Raw genomic sequence first — 18,679 nt, forward strand, 5'->3', positions numbered from 1 at the left:
TTGCCTCTGCAGTAAAATGAGAGGAGTTCTTTGAAATAATTTATGAAAAGAACTAAAAATAACCACACATTTTTCTTTGACATTCCACCTGCATTTTGAAAACATGACATGGAATAAGCAGCTGTAGCCTGTGCTGCATGCTCAGGGAAGTTAGCTCCATACAGCTGCTTATTCCAGAAAGCGACTACCTGGATGCTTGGCTCTGGGGAGACTACCAGCTTGCTCATCCATGGATTTCACAGTGTGCATTTTCTCTTGCTAAACATGAGAGATGTAAGTTATAAAGCTGATTAAATAGGTTGTCTTCCAAAATATACTAGCAGTATACAGTTTGGTTTGTTGCAAAGAAGTTTGCTGCCAATTTAGTCTTGGTACAAATTTACTGAAATATCCCCATCTCATAATCTCTTTTGGCCCACATGTTGAGCAGTAGTCTTCAGTGAGTACTTGCAAAAAGTAGTAATTGAACTCCTTGGAATATTGCCTTATAAATCATTATGGTTGGTATTCCTCAAAAGGATGAAAAAAAACCTTCACTGTGTCAGGGTGCTCACGTGTCAGGAAAAATGAACCTGACCCTGCAAGGCACGTCATGGAGATCTTTTGAGGATTACTGTTCCCAAATTTTAGAAAAGCAAAGAGGCTTTTTGTCCCTCCCTCACTCTGTAACGAGAATTGCTGGAAAGAGTTGGAGTTTTAAGAATAGTAGACTAAATGTGCTTTCCACAAAACAAACAAAGTTATAGATTGAACATTCATTGAACATTCACTTAGATTTTGTAAGGAAAAAGATGCAAAAAGGGAAACTCCAGGCAATCTTTTGGTGGTGTGAAATATAAACACCTTTGTTATATTATCTCGTTGGGATCTTTTCGATTTGGTTGCTGGACATGAGCTTTTTCCCCCCTCTTGCTTTTTCTTCATGTATACAAAGTGAAGCGCTTTTTTGCAGTTTGATAGTGGTGCAAAGAATTAAGCAAAACCAAAACCCCTCAACTCCTTTGGGATATTGGCAAAGCCCCATGTTTCTTTTCCTTGATTTTTTTTATCTTGCCTACTATGCTCTCTGCCTTTTCTCTCTTTGTTTTCCTCAAGCCCTCAGAACTGTCTATTTCTAACATTCTCCCCTCCTGAGTTTAGGGATGACCTTGAATGGTGACGTTTGTCTTAAATCCCTCCCTAGTTCTTTGTCCACAGGAAGCAGAGCCAAAATTTCTTCTTGCTTCCTGACCCAGTCATGAATTCTGCACATTGGTAGATATTCACTTTTGTGGTGAAGGGCTGCCTCTCAACTTGTATGTCAAGTCCTTTGCTTCAGCCTAGATAGGTGAAACCTGCTATGTTCCCTGTATTTAGAAAATTGATTCCTTTATCAGTGAAAAAAAGCTGGCTTAGCTTGGAAACATCAGACTTTGATATATGTTGCAATTTTTCCGTCTTCCTCTTTACCTTTTATTCTGCTTCCACAGACATTTCTTTTGAAGACTTTCAGGTCAAAGAGGTGGTGTGCAATTGCTTTGAAGCAGCTTTTTCTGTGTAAAATATTGGTGCTGCACTGTTATTTTTCAGTCACATCATCTCTTCTCCCTCCTTTCCCCACCCCTCCTAGCAGTTCTTTTATGAATTTCTGATGCCAAAATTTGCCATTTACATGCTGGACCTTTGAGAAACCTGGGGAGGAGAATGGTTGTTTCTTGGGCCTCTGCCTCTTCTCCCTGTTTCCCAACTTCAGTACACACAGCCTTTTGTGTTATTATTCACCCTTTCTTGTGTTAATTTCACGTTCAGTATTTGTTAACATCTTGCCATCTTGCATTAGCTTCCGTGTCGTCGTTCATCATTTGCACTGCAAATAGAGGTTATAAATTATTTTAGCATTATTTAGTGAATGGTTTCAGTCAAGGATTTAGTCTGTCTATATACAGCTGCTATCAGGACCCCAAGATCATGGATTCAGACCTCCCTGACTCAGTTTGGCAGGGTGACTAAGGTGTGTGTTGTGTTTCATTTTATTGTATTAGTTTTCTAATCCATGCGATTACGTTATATACCTGCAAAGCCCTGATAACATGCAAGTAGCCTCTCTCCAGTTCATATGTTTAGAAATGCAATGTGCTTCATGAATTTGTTACCAGTGGCTTTTACTTTGGAACTGCATAATTTGCAGTTAACAAATGGCGCAGATCAGCTTCTGCTGACAGCTTAATTTAAAGCATGGCGACACCTCACAGTGGGCAGCTAAATAATGAAATTAGGGCTTTATTTCAGCAAATTAAGGCTCTAGTTCAGCAAATAAAGCTTTACAAGATTTATACACACAATGAGTTTATTGTAATAGGATAGATATACCCCAGAGCTCTCATGTCAGTCCTCTAGACAGCTGCAGGACACAGTTTGCCTGACCTTATCCTTCTGTCTGCCTTGGATCTGAAGTTCACTGTGAAACAATGCACGTTCTGTTATTAACTGCCTGCTGTTCAGCAGGGCTCAAGCTATTTTTGGGTGTGCTGCCTCTAACCTAAACTGCTGCAGCAGCTTAAACTACTGTATGTCTCCCTTCTTTCACGGAAGAACCTCCTTAATGAGAAACAAGTCACCATGTTGGGGACAAATCAAAGGTTACTGTTCTCTTTTATGCCAGGCTCTGAGCTGGCTGTTGTCTAGATGAAAATTGATAGTTGTGAAGCAGCAAGGAAGAAAGAAATCCCGTGTGTCCTTGGGGAGGAGTCCTGAGGCTCCAGAGTACTTTTTTTGCACTGGGAACTGAATTTCTTCTTGCATGCTCAGAGCCCATGGCTTCCTTCTTAAGTCTTCATGGAACAGTATTTGGGCAGGACACTCACAGGTGAAGCAGGCAGACACAAGAGGCAGTAGATGCCTGGAGCAGTGGGCTTTATAGAGTCTTCACTGGGAGACCAAAGCCAGTCCTGGGTTTGCTCAGAAGAAGCTTGCTTCTGAGCCTGTTCCTGATTCCATGGCAACAGACAATAAATTTCCCTGCAACCCCCACCTTTTAAGTTGTAAAATGGATTAATGATACAGAACTCTTTAACAACACCCGTTAAGATATAATGATGAACAGTGGTTTTGCAGAGTCTGAGTCACAGGACTATAAATGTGTGGCTTTATTGGATGCACAGGATCCACAGAGCAAAACCTTCAGAGATGAGCTGAGGATCCACGTTTCCATAGAGCCATGAGTCCTTCCAAGGACTCCCTCCATTGAAACTCTAATATTCTTTAAAAAACACGGGGGTCGAAAAGGGTTTGGAGGAATATGAGTGTGCATGTGTCATATGAACATTTTCCAAGCAAATTAGGTTGAGTGTGACATAGTCAGATAATTGACTGGGCACTGGGAGAGAGAGTAGTGCCTAAATAAATGCACTTGGTAGAAGACATGATGATATGTTACCAAAGAGCACAGCTTCTCATGTCTCATGAGCTCTTCAGCGCAGTTTCTTTTGTTGCTGCGCTTAAAGGTTTCATGGTTTTTCTTTAATAAAGCCTTCTACCTCCTCATTCTCATTTCCACCCATTGGCTTCTCACCTCTTTCTTCCTGATGTCTTTTCAGCTGCTCTTCTACAACTGCCATGGTTTTTTTGTTGGTTTTATGTTGGGTTTTTGTTGTTTTGTTTCAGATCAGTGGTATTTTGAATGTGTGTAATAGTGAGAGTTTCCAGGGAGGCAACAAGCAGCTGCAGTCACTGATGTTAGAGAGATTCAGAGTGGAAGAAGAGAGCTTGAGTACGAGTTGCAGGGAGAAATCAGGGTTGCACTGAAGCTATAGTGAGTGAGGAGAGCTGGTTTCTTCTTCAGGGCAAATGTCTCTGTTAGTAAAAGCAATAGACAGAGCTGGAGGTGGCAACTCTGATGAGCAGTAATGAACAGGGAGCTTGGTATCAGAAAGGCTATTAGAGTAGCACATGAGTGAGAGCCCAGAAATTACAGCTTTGCGCTTGAAGGACTTTTTGGCAGCAATTTAGGGAGAGGCGTAAGTGGAGAAATTAAAACTGAAGCATTCAAAATGGAAGCTGCTGAAGATTTAGATTCTTCTGCCAAGGCAAGTGTTAGTTAGGTGAGACAGAGCTGGAAAGATTTAAGGTTCATGTTGTCTGTCCGCAGCATTTTTGAACAGGACTTGCCTTGTTTGTTCTTTTTTTGGTTTGACCATTTAGTTTGTCTGAGGTCTTTCTCACTGGAGGTAAAGATATGTTCAAATCTGATCCTCAGTTCCTTCTTCTTGGACTCTGGGACAGCTAAAGAGAGTAGCAAGGGAGTGTAGCCTACCCTCTATCTCTGGCCTAAATTAGTCTCTCTCCCAGTTACATTCTGTGTACTGGTTTCCCTTCTAGCCTCTTCTTTCTGGCTGCTCCTGACACACAGAAATACATCTGAGAGCCAGGACAGCAACAAAAAGTCAGGAAGCCTCTCCAGAAATAGCTTCTGCTCCTTCTTTGTAGTCTCTTTGTGTGGCCAGACTGTGTGACACGTGTGGATGAGGGGAAGCAGTGACTTTACATCAACAAAATTAAACTCTGTCAATCCTTTCTGCTAGTAACCAACCATAGAGGATGTAAGGTCTTCTCCCCATGTTGCTTGCACTGTTTGCACCTTTCCTCACCACACACCAAGTTCTGGACTAAAGTTCACTCCCATGTTTTCTAGGCCAGAGTGAGCACAGTGAGAAAAAGCGGTTGCTCCTTAGCAGAATGGCATCACCTCCTATTACACCCGAGTATCAAAGTCGGGAAGAGGTACATGTTCTCCCATTCTCTCTCTGTGGCATTATGTCACGGTCTTCAGCTCTATGACCCTGAAGAGCTAGGGCTGGTTGCTCTTCTCATGCAGCCTTTCAGCAGCAATTTGCCTGCAAAAACCTGGCAATCACATCACTTCGTCCTCGTGCTTTGGTCAGTTAGCTTAGCTGCTGTAGGTCATTGAACAAATCCATTGAACAAATGGATTCCTGAGGTATAAAAACCATCAGGGGACTCTCCACCACTACCCAGGTTCACTGGTGTTACAGCTTTTAAATGAATTGCAACCAACACAGTCTCAAGGTCTCCAGGGAGTAAATGATGTGTAATCAGTCTGCAAGGGTTAAATTCATGCTAGCTGAATTCGTTGCTGCACATAGCTATGATTTTTGTAAGGCACAGTTTGGCAGAACTGCAAGAGGGGAATTACAGCGATCAATATGCATCACAGCCCGCACTATAAAGAACCATGGCTTGTTCTGCTGCTCTGCAGAGTACTGCAGCCTTCAGCAGTTGAGCCTGGGCCAGCACTTTCAGTGCTACTGAATATTGAGAAAATAAGAATATTGAAACTTTTTGAGAAAAATTCTGGACCAACTTTGTACCTGTGAACTGCTTAGAGATTGAAACAAATTTGTGAAGCCCATGAGCTTTTTCTGAAACACCTTGGTTCTTGACTTGTACTTATGTCACCATCTTCACAGCCAGTAGAAGTTCCTCATCTACATTAGCCATTGCACGAGCAAGTTCAAATGGAAAAACCAGTAGGAATCTTTTCAGCCTAGTGAAACAGCAAGTTTTGCCAGAGATTAATCTTGTTTTATATGCAGCTCTTTGGCCTAATTCTTAAACTTCTTTGGCACAAAATGGGCATTTTTTTAACGTGTGGTGCAAATCATAGGGAGTGCAGTGAGGATTGTTACCCAACCCTTTGCAATACTTGAAATGTAACAGCCAGGCAAATACTGCAGCCTGGCCCATGGCCCTTGTAACATAAGTTGTCCTTTTTTCACTTAAGACAAACCAATTCTCTTTTCAGTAAATGGTGACATAACTTACTTGTTTTTTTCTTTCATGTGAAGATAAGTGCAGTATTTTATCTCAGCACTACACTGCTCTTTCAGGTTCAGAGTGATTATTATTACCATTTCTTTGGCCTAGATGTGGTAAAAATAGATAAAGATTTTTAACAACTCGGGTGCAAGATACTTGACTGCAGGCTGTGAGCCTTTGTCATGGTGGAAACTTTACAGGCGCAATATAGGTGCAGAGTTTTCGGTGGAGTCAGTAGCTCGCATTCTATTCAGAGCTTGAATCACAAGAGTACTTGAGCACATGCCTAGCTTTTTCAGCCTGTTTCTGAGTCTTCCAGAGTTAAGCATGTGGTCTTCTGTGTCATGCCTTTGATGCAGGACTCTGCTGGAGTCAGCGGGGGCTTTTTCTGGGTAACCACTGCAGAGTTTGGTCCCTTATCTCTCATTATGTCACTTCCTTTCAGGTACCAAAATTATTTTAAGCCTATTTGAATAATTATTGTTTTTAACCTTTCCTCACAGGAGTGTTTGCATTTGGACTTTTTGCCACTGACATATTTGTAAACGCTGGCCAGGTTGTGACTGGGAACTTGGCTCCCTACTTCCTGACTGTGTGTAAACCCAACTACACTGGAAACGACTGTCGGGCCCATCACGAGTTCATAAACAACGGCAACATCTGCACTGGGGATGTGGCAGTGATTGAGAAGGCAAGGAGGTCCTTTCCATCCAAACATGCTGCTTTGAGTATTTACTCAGCTTTATATGCCACGGTGAGTGCCAGGGATGTTTGCAGACTTGTATAAGAGGTTTCTGTATGTGCCTCTAGGTGGGACCTTTTTTTTTACAGTGGGTTTTTGAAGAAAAAGGGGGTTGTTTTGGGGAGCGCTTTCTTCTTTATCTGTAGGGGAAAGTCCCCTTCTCTCTCTGTTTTACCATTCCTAGTATAAATAAATCAAATGCTCACTGTGTTTGAGGCACTGTGTGATGTAGAGTCATGTGGTCCTCATCTTGTGTTTGCTGCTGATTTTCTCAGAGGCCTTTGAGTATGCATTCAACCTCTTCTTCTACCTGCACCTGTCTCATGGACATTAAAATGAAGTCAATGCTTAGATGGCTCCTGGATCACTACTATTTCTTTTGTTCACATGCCATGCGGTGTTCAACATTTAAAATTTAAACTGTGCCATTTCAGTGGGAGGCTGCACTAGGCTGGGTTTTCCTCCCCTTGTTTAGGACCTGAATTGCCCATGCAAGTAAGTTTGTAATAAAAGTCAGGGCCAGAGTTTTGTTGCTATTATAAAGAAGTGGACCCCGCTTGACATCTTGACAAACTGACACTGCTATACTGTCAGGAAGGAAATTGTCCCATTTTAGAAGTCTAGTTAACAGATTGGCTTCTTCTTTGTGTTCACTGGCTGAAGTTTCTGTAATGTTTGAAAATTGACGCAAGAAGCTTACTCACAAGCAGAAAATCATAGTGGTTTTGCTGTTAAGATCCAAGGACTTAACCTGATTCTTGTCTCAAAGTGGCTTCACTAGGTCATTTTTCCCCCAATAGCTTGACTCACATGAGTGGCAGAGTCTGTCTGCAGGTCATCAGGGTTTGAGAAAAGCCTTGAACTTATTAATGACTGGGTGTTTACTGAATATTTTACCCTGATCTTGGTAGCAAATTAATAAAACATCACGTTATTACTATAAAATGAAGAGGCCACCCACTGCTGTTTCAATATCCATCTGTTTGCACTGAATATTGTATGAATAACGATGGAGAATATAAATCGGTAACTCCTTTGATAAGGATTTGTTGGGTAGTGTTTGGAAAGCTCATAACATTTTGCATGCATTACTTCTGAACAATAAGCAACCATGTGTGAAATATAGTTCCCAATAAATTCAATGTTGCTGTAGCAGCTGTTTTCGTCATGATAAACTCTTAGATGGAAGTTCTAGGATCATGCTTGGTCCTGGTTCTGCCCTAAACTAGTTATATCCTTTCATGGGCTTTCCCTGCCCAACCTCCCTTGTTTCCTCAGAAGACAACTATGCTACAAACAGGCTGATTTCTACAACTGAAGAGGAATTACACTTTTCCTTCCTGAGCTGAAGTCCCAAGTAGTTCAGCATTTCCGAGCCCTAGTCTTTCAAGAGTACCTGCAAAGGGCCTGCACTTCTCCCTGCATAGGGAGATACCAGGTGCAGCCAGGACATGGAGTTATTTCTGAGCTTCAAGGTCATAAAAGTCTGCCCTTAAGGCATTTCAGCCTACAGTCCAATTTTAGCCCAGTTCTCTGCCTGAAGACAACCCCTAACCCTGACGGTGTTGTCACTTGTCTTTTCCCTGTCAGCTGGGATTAACAAGAGCATCACACAAGAAATGCAGAGTACAAATCTGGCTTTGCTTAATAATTGTGCTGTGTGCAATTTTTTGAGAAGTGTCTTGCTGATAATGTGGGCTGCTGAACATAAAACATGGTGGATTTTGTTAGTAATAGCTGTGTTTTGCATCAAGCTAAAGACTTGATCCATGGAGCAAGAAAAATAAAACCAGTCGAGGATGCAGGAGAGTGGAACCAGCACTGACATTGTCTTTCATCAAATAAATGTCTGTTGAGATCTGGGAGTCTCCTCCCACCACTGAACCTCAACTATCTCCTGCAGATGTCTCTATACTGATTTGTTCATTAGTGATTGATTTGGCTTTGTGGTTTTTGTCTTGTTTTGTTTTTTAATCTGGGTTTTGGATTTAATCAACTAGGATTCTTCTTGTCACCTGCCAAAGAAGCAGAGGAGAACTCAAAGCGTAATTTTTGTGATCTCTGCAGGGAGAAATGAATCTTGTGTGCCTGAAGTATGGGAAAGAGAAAACAGCTGGCAGCCCTGCCTTTCATATTTACACAAAAATTAGAATAACATCTAATTGATTTTTATTAGTCTCCCAGAAGTATGACAGGAAGAGATCGCAGCCACTGTACATACTGCACACTGCTGTACAGTTAGAAATAACACGCTTCTAAGTCCATTTCCCAAGGGAAAATTATATGCTAGAAATACTGCTTAATTTATTAACATTTATAGCAAAACCCCAAAACCAGATGATATGTTGCATGTGGGTTGTCCCAGTTACATGATCTTCAAACAACTGTTACTTCATGCACTTCTGAGAAAGATCATGGAAGAGACAGCGACAAAGGTGTCTAACAGATGGTAGTGTTGAACCAGAACATGAAAAATTAAAGTATTTCACCAGCACAACTGGAGGACCTCTTATTGTAGAGAGGAGGTAGATATCTTTGGTGATCCTCAGTTTGCCTCTGGAGTGAAAACAAGAATTGTGTTACAGTCATGACAGGGGCTCTATGGTTGAAAGATACAATTAATCACTTATATTGACCATTTAGTCATGTTTTTAAGATACTTCAGCTAAGCTCTTGCCTCGCAACATCCACGAGTAATTTTCTGCCACCTCTATCTAAGAGACTCCCACTGGATCACAACCTGGCATCCGTTGTTTATGCCTGGGTGTGTTGCTTCTTGACTAGATTAGGGTGATGCAATATACCTGGGCATTAAACTTCCAACATCTGGGAAATTCTGAACAGCAGAGAACACTACAGCAAATCCCTTCTGCAACCCAGGTCACTGTAACCACACCAACAATTTCTTCCATTTCTGCAGTAACACCTACCAGACTAATCAGTGAAATTCAAGGCCTTGGCACTTCAGGCAGCTGCACTGAGCATCCAGGAGACTGTGTTGTGTTCTGCAGTACACGTCATTGTCAAAGGATCTGCTTCTCTCTTATTTTGAGATCTCTATGGTGAAGGAAAAGATTGTCTGTAAAGCTCATAGGACACGGAATTTTCCAGTATTGGTACAAAACTGTGAACTTTCCAATGAAAATAAACTATCACAAATCTCCCTACTTCCTGCTGAAGCATACATATAACATACACTCTAAATATGTATGAGCATATATTTGCATATATATATGTGTATGTCTTAAACCTGAAAACAAAAAAACCTCCTTGACTCTATATGCTTTTGTCTGTCTGAAAAAGATGGGAGAGGAATTATACACAGGATGAATGCTACTATCACACATTGCACATTGCTAAACACAGTGCTTGTATGTCATGATAAGAGCACAGCAAAGAAGCAGAATAGATAATTTATATAGTTAAATCATATGTAGTTTATTTTTATATGATTTATTCTATTGACATATTTTTATATTCACTTCCTTGCTTCTCTCCCACCCATCAAATAACTGGTTTTGACGTTTAGAATTTTATAAATAAATTACTCTATAAATAGCATTGTTGGAAATTTTCAGAAATACCTGCTATGGGTAGGAAATCAAATGTAAGTAACTTTGACTGAGAGTTTGGGCTTTTAAACAAGGCTCTAAGTGAAAGGGTAAACACATTGTGAGAATCTTAAAAAATATCTTGGCTTTAGGGAGCAGGACAATAAAGATCAACCTGCAGTCATGGGGAAGTCTGACCAGAATGAAGCAGCTCTCCCAGTTATTTCTGAGCTCAGTGTGTGATTTATGGATGAGCTGAAGCGTACCTTCTGGGAAAACAGTTTGTCTTGTTTTAAACCTTCCTTGTGAAGGTTTAACAGATTTCCCTTGACAATCTGTTCACATGGTTAATTACCCTCATTGCTAAAAATGTTCTCTTTACTACAAGTTTACGTTTTCCTGCTGAGATGAGCGAAACTTTGAATACATGAGATGCTTCCTATCTGTAATAAGGAGAACTCTCCCATATGGGTAACCCAAAGATCCAGTTTCATGTCCTACCTGTAAGAAAACAGGCACACGTGGGTTGTTCTCTGTCGCTGGGGTTTGCAGCTGTCGCAGCAGGAATGCCTTGTTGCTTTAAAGAGGTACTGCTTTTCCTTTGGATGCTGTAAACTGCAGTAGTGCTTCGCTGGGTAATAGGAAAGCAATCCAGATCCCTATTGCCTGTTTGGGTTGGCTTCTGCTAAAATAAATGCATAGGCTTAAAGGATGGGCGGTAATTATTCACACAGTCGCACAGCCCTTCAATTATATTTTTTCCTATTGTTTCCAAAGAACCTGAATGTGAGTTTTGGTGATAGTCAGGTGCAGGTCAACCTACCAGCAAAGGCTGGGATGTGATTGCCACCTAGTGCTGAGTTCCCAGCTATCATCTCAAGGCATGTGCTGCAGTCAGGTGTTTGGTTGGAAAAACAAAGCAAGCAGGAACCCTTCGAGTAGCTCTGTCCCATTCCTGGTTTAAGAAGGACAAGGAATTACTGGAGGGTCTCCAGTGGTGGGCTGCGAAGATGATCAGGGGTCTGGAGCACCTTTCTTATGAGGAGAGACTGAGAGACCTGGGTCTGTTCAGCCTGGAGAAGAGAAGCTGAGAGGGGATCTCATCAATGTTTATAAATATCTCAAGGATGGGTGTCAAGAGGATGGGACCAGACTCCTTTCAGTGGTGCCCAATGACAGGATGCGGGGCAACGGACACAGACTGAAGCACAGGAGGTTCCATCTGAATATGAAGAGAAACTTCTTTACTGTGAGGGTGCCAGAGCCCTGGAACAGGCTGCCCAGAGAGGTTGTGGAGTCTCCTTCTCTGGAGACATTCAAACCCACCTGGACACATTCCTGTGTGATCTGCTCTGGTGAACCTGCTTTAGCAGGTGGGTTGGCCTAGATGATCTCCAGAGGTCCCTTCCAACCCCAACCATTCTGTGATTCCGTATTATACACTATAATGTTCCAGTTCATAAACTGAATTCACCTTCAAATGATGTGCTCAGTGGCACATTTAAGGCCAGAAGACTTCTCTTCCCCAGGCAGACATCTGGCAAATTCAGCTGTTAGAAAAGTCTTGTACTGCAGTTTCATGCCAGGTAAAAGTATAATTTTGCCTAGGTACAGGCCCAAAAGCAGACCGATCTGCTTTCTGCAGGTCAGTTTCTCTGGCCTGTCTGTTTCCTTTGCAAGAGCTGGTTGCTGCATCGCTCCCCTTCTTCTAGAGTTATGTATTGCTATGGGTTTAGGGCTAACATTTTTAACTCCAGCTGGTGAGGGGAAGCCAGCCGTAGGAACGTTTAGTGACCCAGTCAGGGAGAAGGGAAAAGAAATGTGAACAGGGAGAAAGTTAGAGTGAAAAGTACACACAATACAGCAGAATAGAGGAATATATGAAAGACAGTGAAGAGAGTGACGTTAAGAATGGATATAATTTGTTTCTTGATCCCAGCAGAACAGGTGTTTGTACTTTCACTGGGTCTGTTCTACACTATGTGAATCAGATTCATTTACCAGCTGATTGGTCATAAGAATCAAATGAATTTTTCAAATGCATCTTCCTGATTTTGTTTCAGGTATGGGAGGCAATATATCATCTGGAGACATTTCTGGCAAACGTGTTTGACTTATTTGCTTTGCTTATCAAAGCTTTGGAAATCACACTGGCATCCCTACTTCCTTGCTGAAAAGTATTCTAAAGAATTGTTTTGCCATCAGGCTTGGTTTGCTTGATCTTTGTCATTTTATGGCTCTGGAAATAACAACTGCCTGCTAATTGTGACCCATATGGTTTTACTCTCTCTGTCAAAATGTATTTAAAATAAAATACAAACTGCCAAAAAACTTGTGGGGTTCATGAAAAAAAATACTCAGAACACAGTGAAACTTCATGCTCTGGAATTGCATTTCCAGAATCAAATTTGTTTTGAAAGAAATCTCTCATATTCTGTGTTTCATTTCATCTTGAAAAGAAAATATCTAGAATGGTTTCTCTTAATGTTCTCTTTTTCTTAACATCACTCGGGAAACTGGAGCAGATAGTTCATATGGATGCTCAGCTCCATCGTGCACATTACAGTTTCTGCAGGAGTATAAACATAATGTTTTTACTCCCTTTGCAAACATATAGTCATGTGCATTCAGAGTGCACGTTTGTGGGCATATGAGCAAGTACTTGCACAAGTTAGGAAGTCAGCAAAAGTGAGTCTGTAGATGCCAGCTCAGAAATAGTCCAGCATGTCAATGCAGTTGATGGGATATTTGACATCCTGAAACATCATTTAACAGTATATGTTTTGTTCTCTTGAAAGTATTCTCTGAATCACATTAAACCTATTCCTCCATTTCCCAATGCTTTTTTTTTTTTTTAATGAATCATGGGTTTTGTCACATCCTTGCTGATTTAGGATTTCTCTGGGTGGAAAAAGTTGCGTTTCTAGCAGAACCCCTTTTCATTTTTGGCTTGCCCTTTGTTTCAGATGTACATCACAAGCACAATTAAAACAAAGAGCAGCAGGCTAGCCAAACCTGTGCTGTGCCTGGGTACCCTGTGTGCTGCGTTCCTCACTGGCCTAAATCGAGTTTCCGAGTATCGAAACCACTGTTCAGACGTGATTGCAGGCTTCATCTTGGGGAGTGCTGTAGCCTTGTTTCTGGTAAGCCCATCAGTCCTTCTGCATTTCTTTGGAAAATACTTCGGTTAAAAAATATATGAAAAATTACTATTCTCTGGTGGCCTATTGCAGATGATTAATCCAGTTGCTAAGAACTAATTCTAGGCCCATCCAATTAAAAGTATCATCAGAGAAAATCCTAATATGAAATCAGTTTAATACCAATAAGGCTGATATTATGACATTTGTGCATTGTATATATTTCAAGATTATTTTAATTACATGTTCTTACTTGACCTGTCCTGGAAAATGCTTTAAAGATGGTATAGATTTCAACTAATGTCAAAAGGGGAGCATGCTTGAGACATGTTCTCTGACACCCGTGTTGCAAAACCCTACTGTCTGCATGGTATCTGGCAAAAATGTAGGATACAGGGTGTTGTCTGGAGCTCTCAGCAGTGGTCCTGGTTCTCCATTTTTTTTCAGATGATAAAAGAAGTGTAATAGAAAGGAAGGTCAGGACAAACTCCCCGGGAGACAAAACTAACTCCCTTTGCAGCATTTGGAATTGAGATGAAATTGTTCACCATCTCACAGGATAATCAAATGTATTATATTAAACTGTATCAGAGTCCCATAGAATCTAGCAACAGCATCTCTCTGGACTTCAAATGTTACGTGCTTGGCTGTTGACTGTGGTTTCAGTGTTTTCTTTGGTGAGAGATCTCTTGCTGAGGGTTTACCCACACAGCAAGCAGTCAACGTGATTCTCACTATTAAGAAATGTGCCTGGTTCTATGTAATCAAAATATGCTTCAAAACTATCCACTGCATGGCAACAGACCCTTTATCCCTGTTATCAGGAAGGATTAAGTTTCAAAGATCCCTTAAATCTAGATTGTCCTGTCACTGATTTTTTTTCTATTCTGTAGTAAAAAAAAACCCAACCAAACAAAAAACCAACCTTCTCATATCATTTATTCCTGTGTTCTCTTTAAATAAAAATATGTCTGCAACCTCTGACCTGAATCTCCTTGGCTTTAATGTAAGTAATTTGTCTGATTCCCTCTGGGAAAGGCAGCTTAAATCTAGCTCATGCAATATAAGAGGCAGTCACCCCATATATCTGGTCAGGACAATCTCTCTGCTCCCAGTACCTGTTTCTAGCAGGGAGAACCTGCTCGCAGCCACATTTTGGCCCTGCAGAACCTTCTGCCACCCTCCAGGTGTCACGAGCCCAGTTGCGGAATGGTGGAATGGGACTCCCTGGAGCTTGGAGGGGAGAGGTGCTGTGAGATTCCTGCTGGTGGCACAAGACTCACCAAGGCTGAAGCCTGCTCAGGTCTAACGAGCAGCAAAGAGGAAGAGCCAGCAAGGACCTGGCTGCAGGAATGGCTCTGACAGCAGATGTTTCAGCTCCTGTGTGTGTTTTTTTTCCAGTGTTCCCAAGCCCCAAACTGCTATGTGTGTTTGCCCACATTAGCATCACCATCTGGGTGCAGTAATTCTGGTCATGCACAAGAGACGGGCTTGTAGGATAAACACCGTAGCAGTTGTGCTGGAAGAAAGGAGGAAGGGTGCTAAATGAGCCTGATGTTATCCAGATGGGAGGGAGATTCAGCCATCCAGTCAGCCTTTTTCACTCTTCGGAAATGACGGTCAGAGTCCAAAGGGAATATTTGGCCAACAAAATACATCATTGGAGTCGTCCATAGTTCTGTGATGATAAAGCAGACACGGGAGTCTCTGCTGTATAAAACATTAAAAGGCTGAGAATGGTTCATCACCTCAGATTAGAGGCCAGATGAGCCCATTTACCAAGGTAGTCCACCACACCCAGCAATGTCAATAAATGCACTGTAGCCCAAGGCTGAGATAGATGATGCCTTGAACCAAAACCCAGGTTTAGTTCTTCACAAAAACTGGCAGTTGTGACACCCCTGGTGGTAATTCCTGTGACTTTTTCCTGGAGGCAGAACATGCTGACCTCACTTTTTTTTTTTTTCCTGCATTACACAGGGGATATGTGTTGTCCATAACTTTAAAGGCACTCATGGAGCTCCTTCTAAACCGAAGCCTGAAGACCCACGAGGAATGCCACTAATGGCTTTTCCAAGAGTGGAAAGCCCTTTGGAGACATTGAGTGCACAGGTACTGTAAATCTTCTCACCCAGACCATCACCAAGCACATTTTCTGTTACGGCAGAGGAAAAACTAGTTGTATACATTAACTACACAGGGAGCTGGTTTTATTTCTAACATCAAGACCATTGAACAGAGTGAATTTGCATCAGGGTAGAGTTTGTTTTAAGGCATTTATCCCTTAAACTACCAAATACTGTAGATATTCTGCCCCTTTGCACAACCAAAGCTAAAGCAGTAGGATTTCATGTGCCTCTGCGTATCATTTGTGATAACAAACTTTTGCTTAGAAAAACAGAAAATTTAGAGAAAACTAATGATCATTCTATCTAATTACACCTTGGAATGCTTTGGGGATGTCTTAAGGATTTACTCTAACATTTGTAATCCTGTGGATAAACTGCGCTATCCAGAAAAATAGTAAAGAGATTCGTTTTTTAAACTTATTACTGTTCAGTGTCTTCTATAAGAAAAAGAAATCATATACTGTTTTCTATCTCTAAGTCATCAGAAGAGAATAGCATTCTTTCAAGTTTGCAAGAAAATAGGTTAGCAGGAGCATCATCATGGATGAGGTTTCTGTTAAACTACTAGCTTCGAATGGCTTGTGTTAGCATAACTCAATCATACCCAGTTCTTTCAGAACAGACAGGCACATGACACCTGCCAAGAATTTCTGAGAACAAGGGCAAACTGTAGTTTATCAGTTATCTGAAATGCCCTGGTGTATTTTTATTGGTTCTTCAAATTGTACTTCCTGTATCAGATGGCCTGTCGTTCCTGTGTGCAGGCTGTGTGGCAGGATCAACAGTAACATTTGTTAAACCCTTTGACAAATAAACCAAAAATAAGAATTAAAAAAAATGTAAAAGACACTGTTCATAACAGCTAGAAATATTTTGCTTAATTGAAAAGTCACTTTTGATTAGGAAAAGATTTGCTGGAAGACTTTTCATTAAATCTGCAGAACTGTTCTCTTGGTGGGCTTGCAGTCCAGAAACTTGAGTGCTACTTATATATCTGCATTGCATCATATATGACAAAATGGCTGAACAGGTGAAAATATTCATAGACTAGGAGAAAAAATTTGTCTAGTCATCTGTTTATAGCTTTTGGACTGTGAAGTGCAGGTAGGGGCTAGGCCTTAACTGTTGATGTCTACTGTAAACAAGATAATTTTCTCTGATTCAGGGTATCAGTCTCTCAATGACCATACATCTACCATCCAGAACCAGACTGGGAAAAAAGTGATCCTACTCTGAAGCTATTATAAACAAGTCCTTGGGAATGGTTGCTCATTACTGTTTCTTTGGTTATAGGAGGTTCACAGTCCTTCTCCGTGCAGATTGATGCATCCATTCCCACTCTTGTTTTGTCTTGCACCCACACAAACCCTGCAGATGCAGCATGATCCAAGGTGGACTCAATACTGCTGCTAAAGTCCTGGACACTGGCTTCCAAGAAGGTTAAATCAACTCTGTTTCCACCTAAAGAGGACTTCTGTGTTGCCATGTATCTGTGGCTGCATGCGTTTTGGCATAATGAGCCCACCTCTGTATGGTTTTAAGCTCTGTTATGTTCCCTGAGACCAAACTGTGTGGGGCCTGCAGGCACACATCACTTGAAGCCAAGCTATGGTCTTCTAGGCTCTCCTTGAGGACAGACCCACTGTTAGTTATGTGACTGCACCGACACGTCCCCCTGGACAGGATCCAGTCCCGTTTGAAAGTCTCTATTGAAGAAGCGGTGCCTTGTTTTTCAAGGCTGTTCCAAGGGTGTTCAGAGCCCAGAAGGAGGGCTTGAATTCAGCATTTCCCACAACGAGCTCAGGATAGACAGCAGTCACATTTGCAGCAATCTTTTCATTTTAAAACCCTGCATTAGCTGAGCAGCAGATTTTATTAGTGAAGGTTTTTCTCATTCATTTTACACTCTGGGATATGCAAACACGAAAATGTGTACAAATGTTCATGTGTTTGCCTTTTCCTCTTTGCAGAATCACTCTGCCTCTATGACTGAAGTAACCTGAGATGGAAGATTGGCAACAGAAGCTATTTTTTATTACTCTCCAGTACAATACTCCAAGACACACAGTTACTAAATGTCTAACTGTGATGACCAGTATTATGTTATGTCTAGTTAGAGGCTAATGTTTTGTACCTTTTTTGTATGAGGAAGTGATGTAGCTTGCCCTGATTTTTTGTCAGCTTTAATATTATTATGCCAGAATTTAAAAGCAAAATGGAAAAAGAACAAAAAAAACCTTTTCTTGTTTAAAGTGTGCACTGAGGAACTACATCTATGGAATTGTTGATGTTGTTATGTGATATTTGTACACAATTTTTTTTTCATTTTTGAATTTATATATCTTGAAGAAAACAAATCACTTTTACCTTTTCTTACCATAAGAAGTGCTTCTACCAGTGAGTCAGATTCTGATCTGAGTAAGCATGGATCTGAAGTAATTGCATATATTCAACTCAGATTAAAATAACGGTGATCAGGAATCTAACCCGAATGATACTATCAACACATAATAAACATCCATCCTTGATTCAGTGAGATACTTAAGCATTGCTTAGCATTATGGACTTCAGCTAGCCGTCCAGTTTCCAATCTAATTGGCAGACTTAAAGTATTAATACATCCTTAAGCATCTCACTGAATCGAAGCCTGATTGTTCTGGTGTGGGTGATAGTGCTAGTTATTGAAGAATAACTAAAACAACGTGCTCAGTCTGCAATATAGACAGACTGGACATGAGAATTTATAGTAGTAGCTGATAGCATGTGAACTGACTATATCATCTCCCTAGATCTCCGTTCCTCCCTGAGGCCCAGCTAAAGCTCCCAGTGAAACCTGGCTTCAGGAATTGACTATGGGGATATACAGCCACCACTGGGAGCTGCGCCTGGGCTTTAAGTGTTTCATAACTTCATCATAGATTTGTGGGGTAACTAGTAACATTGGTGCAAAGGAAACGTGACACCACTTCTTCACTGGCGTGGCATTACTTGGCATTCAGATTGGTGTAACCAAGAAGCCAGTTTTGCCCTGATAGTGTGGTTTTCACTAAGGGGCTTTGGCAAGTAAAAAAAAAACCAAAAAAAAACAAACAAAAAAACCCAAACAAAAAACCCACACAACTAAAAAACTAAAAAAACTGACACAGTCTGTAGTAGCAGACTGCATTTTTGTAAATTCTGCCATACAGAATTTATATCAAAACTGCTGTTTTACAATTTAACAACTTGTTTAAGGAATAAAAAGACAAATAAGTGTGGGTGGGGGGAAGAAAAAAAGGAGCCTGTTTACAAAGGCTAGAACTG

At 41.1% G+C, this 18,679-nt stretch overlaps 1 protein-coding gene across 1 annotated transcript in view; it reads left to right on the top strand.

Moving 5' to 3' along the window:
- The window catches only part of PLPPR1 (phospholipid phosphatase related 1), a 67,683-nt gene extending 50,148 nt beyond the window's left edge, over window positions 1-17,535 (top strand). The window contains exons 4-7 of the mRNA XM_065657000.1: window positions 6,318-6,568; window positions 13,074-13,250; window positions 15,228-15,359; window positions 17,347-17,535. Of these exons, the coding sequence (XP_065513072.1) occupies window positions 6,318-6,568; window positions 13,074-13,250; window positions 15,228-15,359; window positions 17,347-17,379 (593 nt within the window). The 3' untranslated portion in view covers window positions 17,380-17,535. The remainder of the gene's footprint in view (window positions 1-6,317; window positions 6,569-13,073; window positions 13,251-15,227; window positions 15,360-17,346) is intronic.
- Window positions 17,536-18,679: the final 1,144 nt, after the last annotated feature.

This window comes from Caloenas nicobarica, chromosome Z (genome assembly GCF_036013445.1).
Source record: "Caloenas nicobarica isolate bCalNic1 chromosome Z, bCalNic1.hap1, whole genome shotgun sequence".
Classification (NCBI taxonomy): Eukaryota; Metazoa; Chordata; class Aves; order Columbiformes; family Columbidae; genus Caloenas; species Caloenas nicobarica.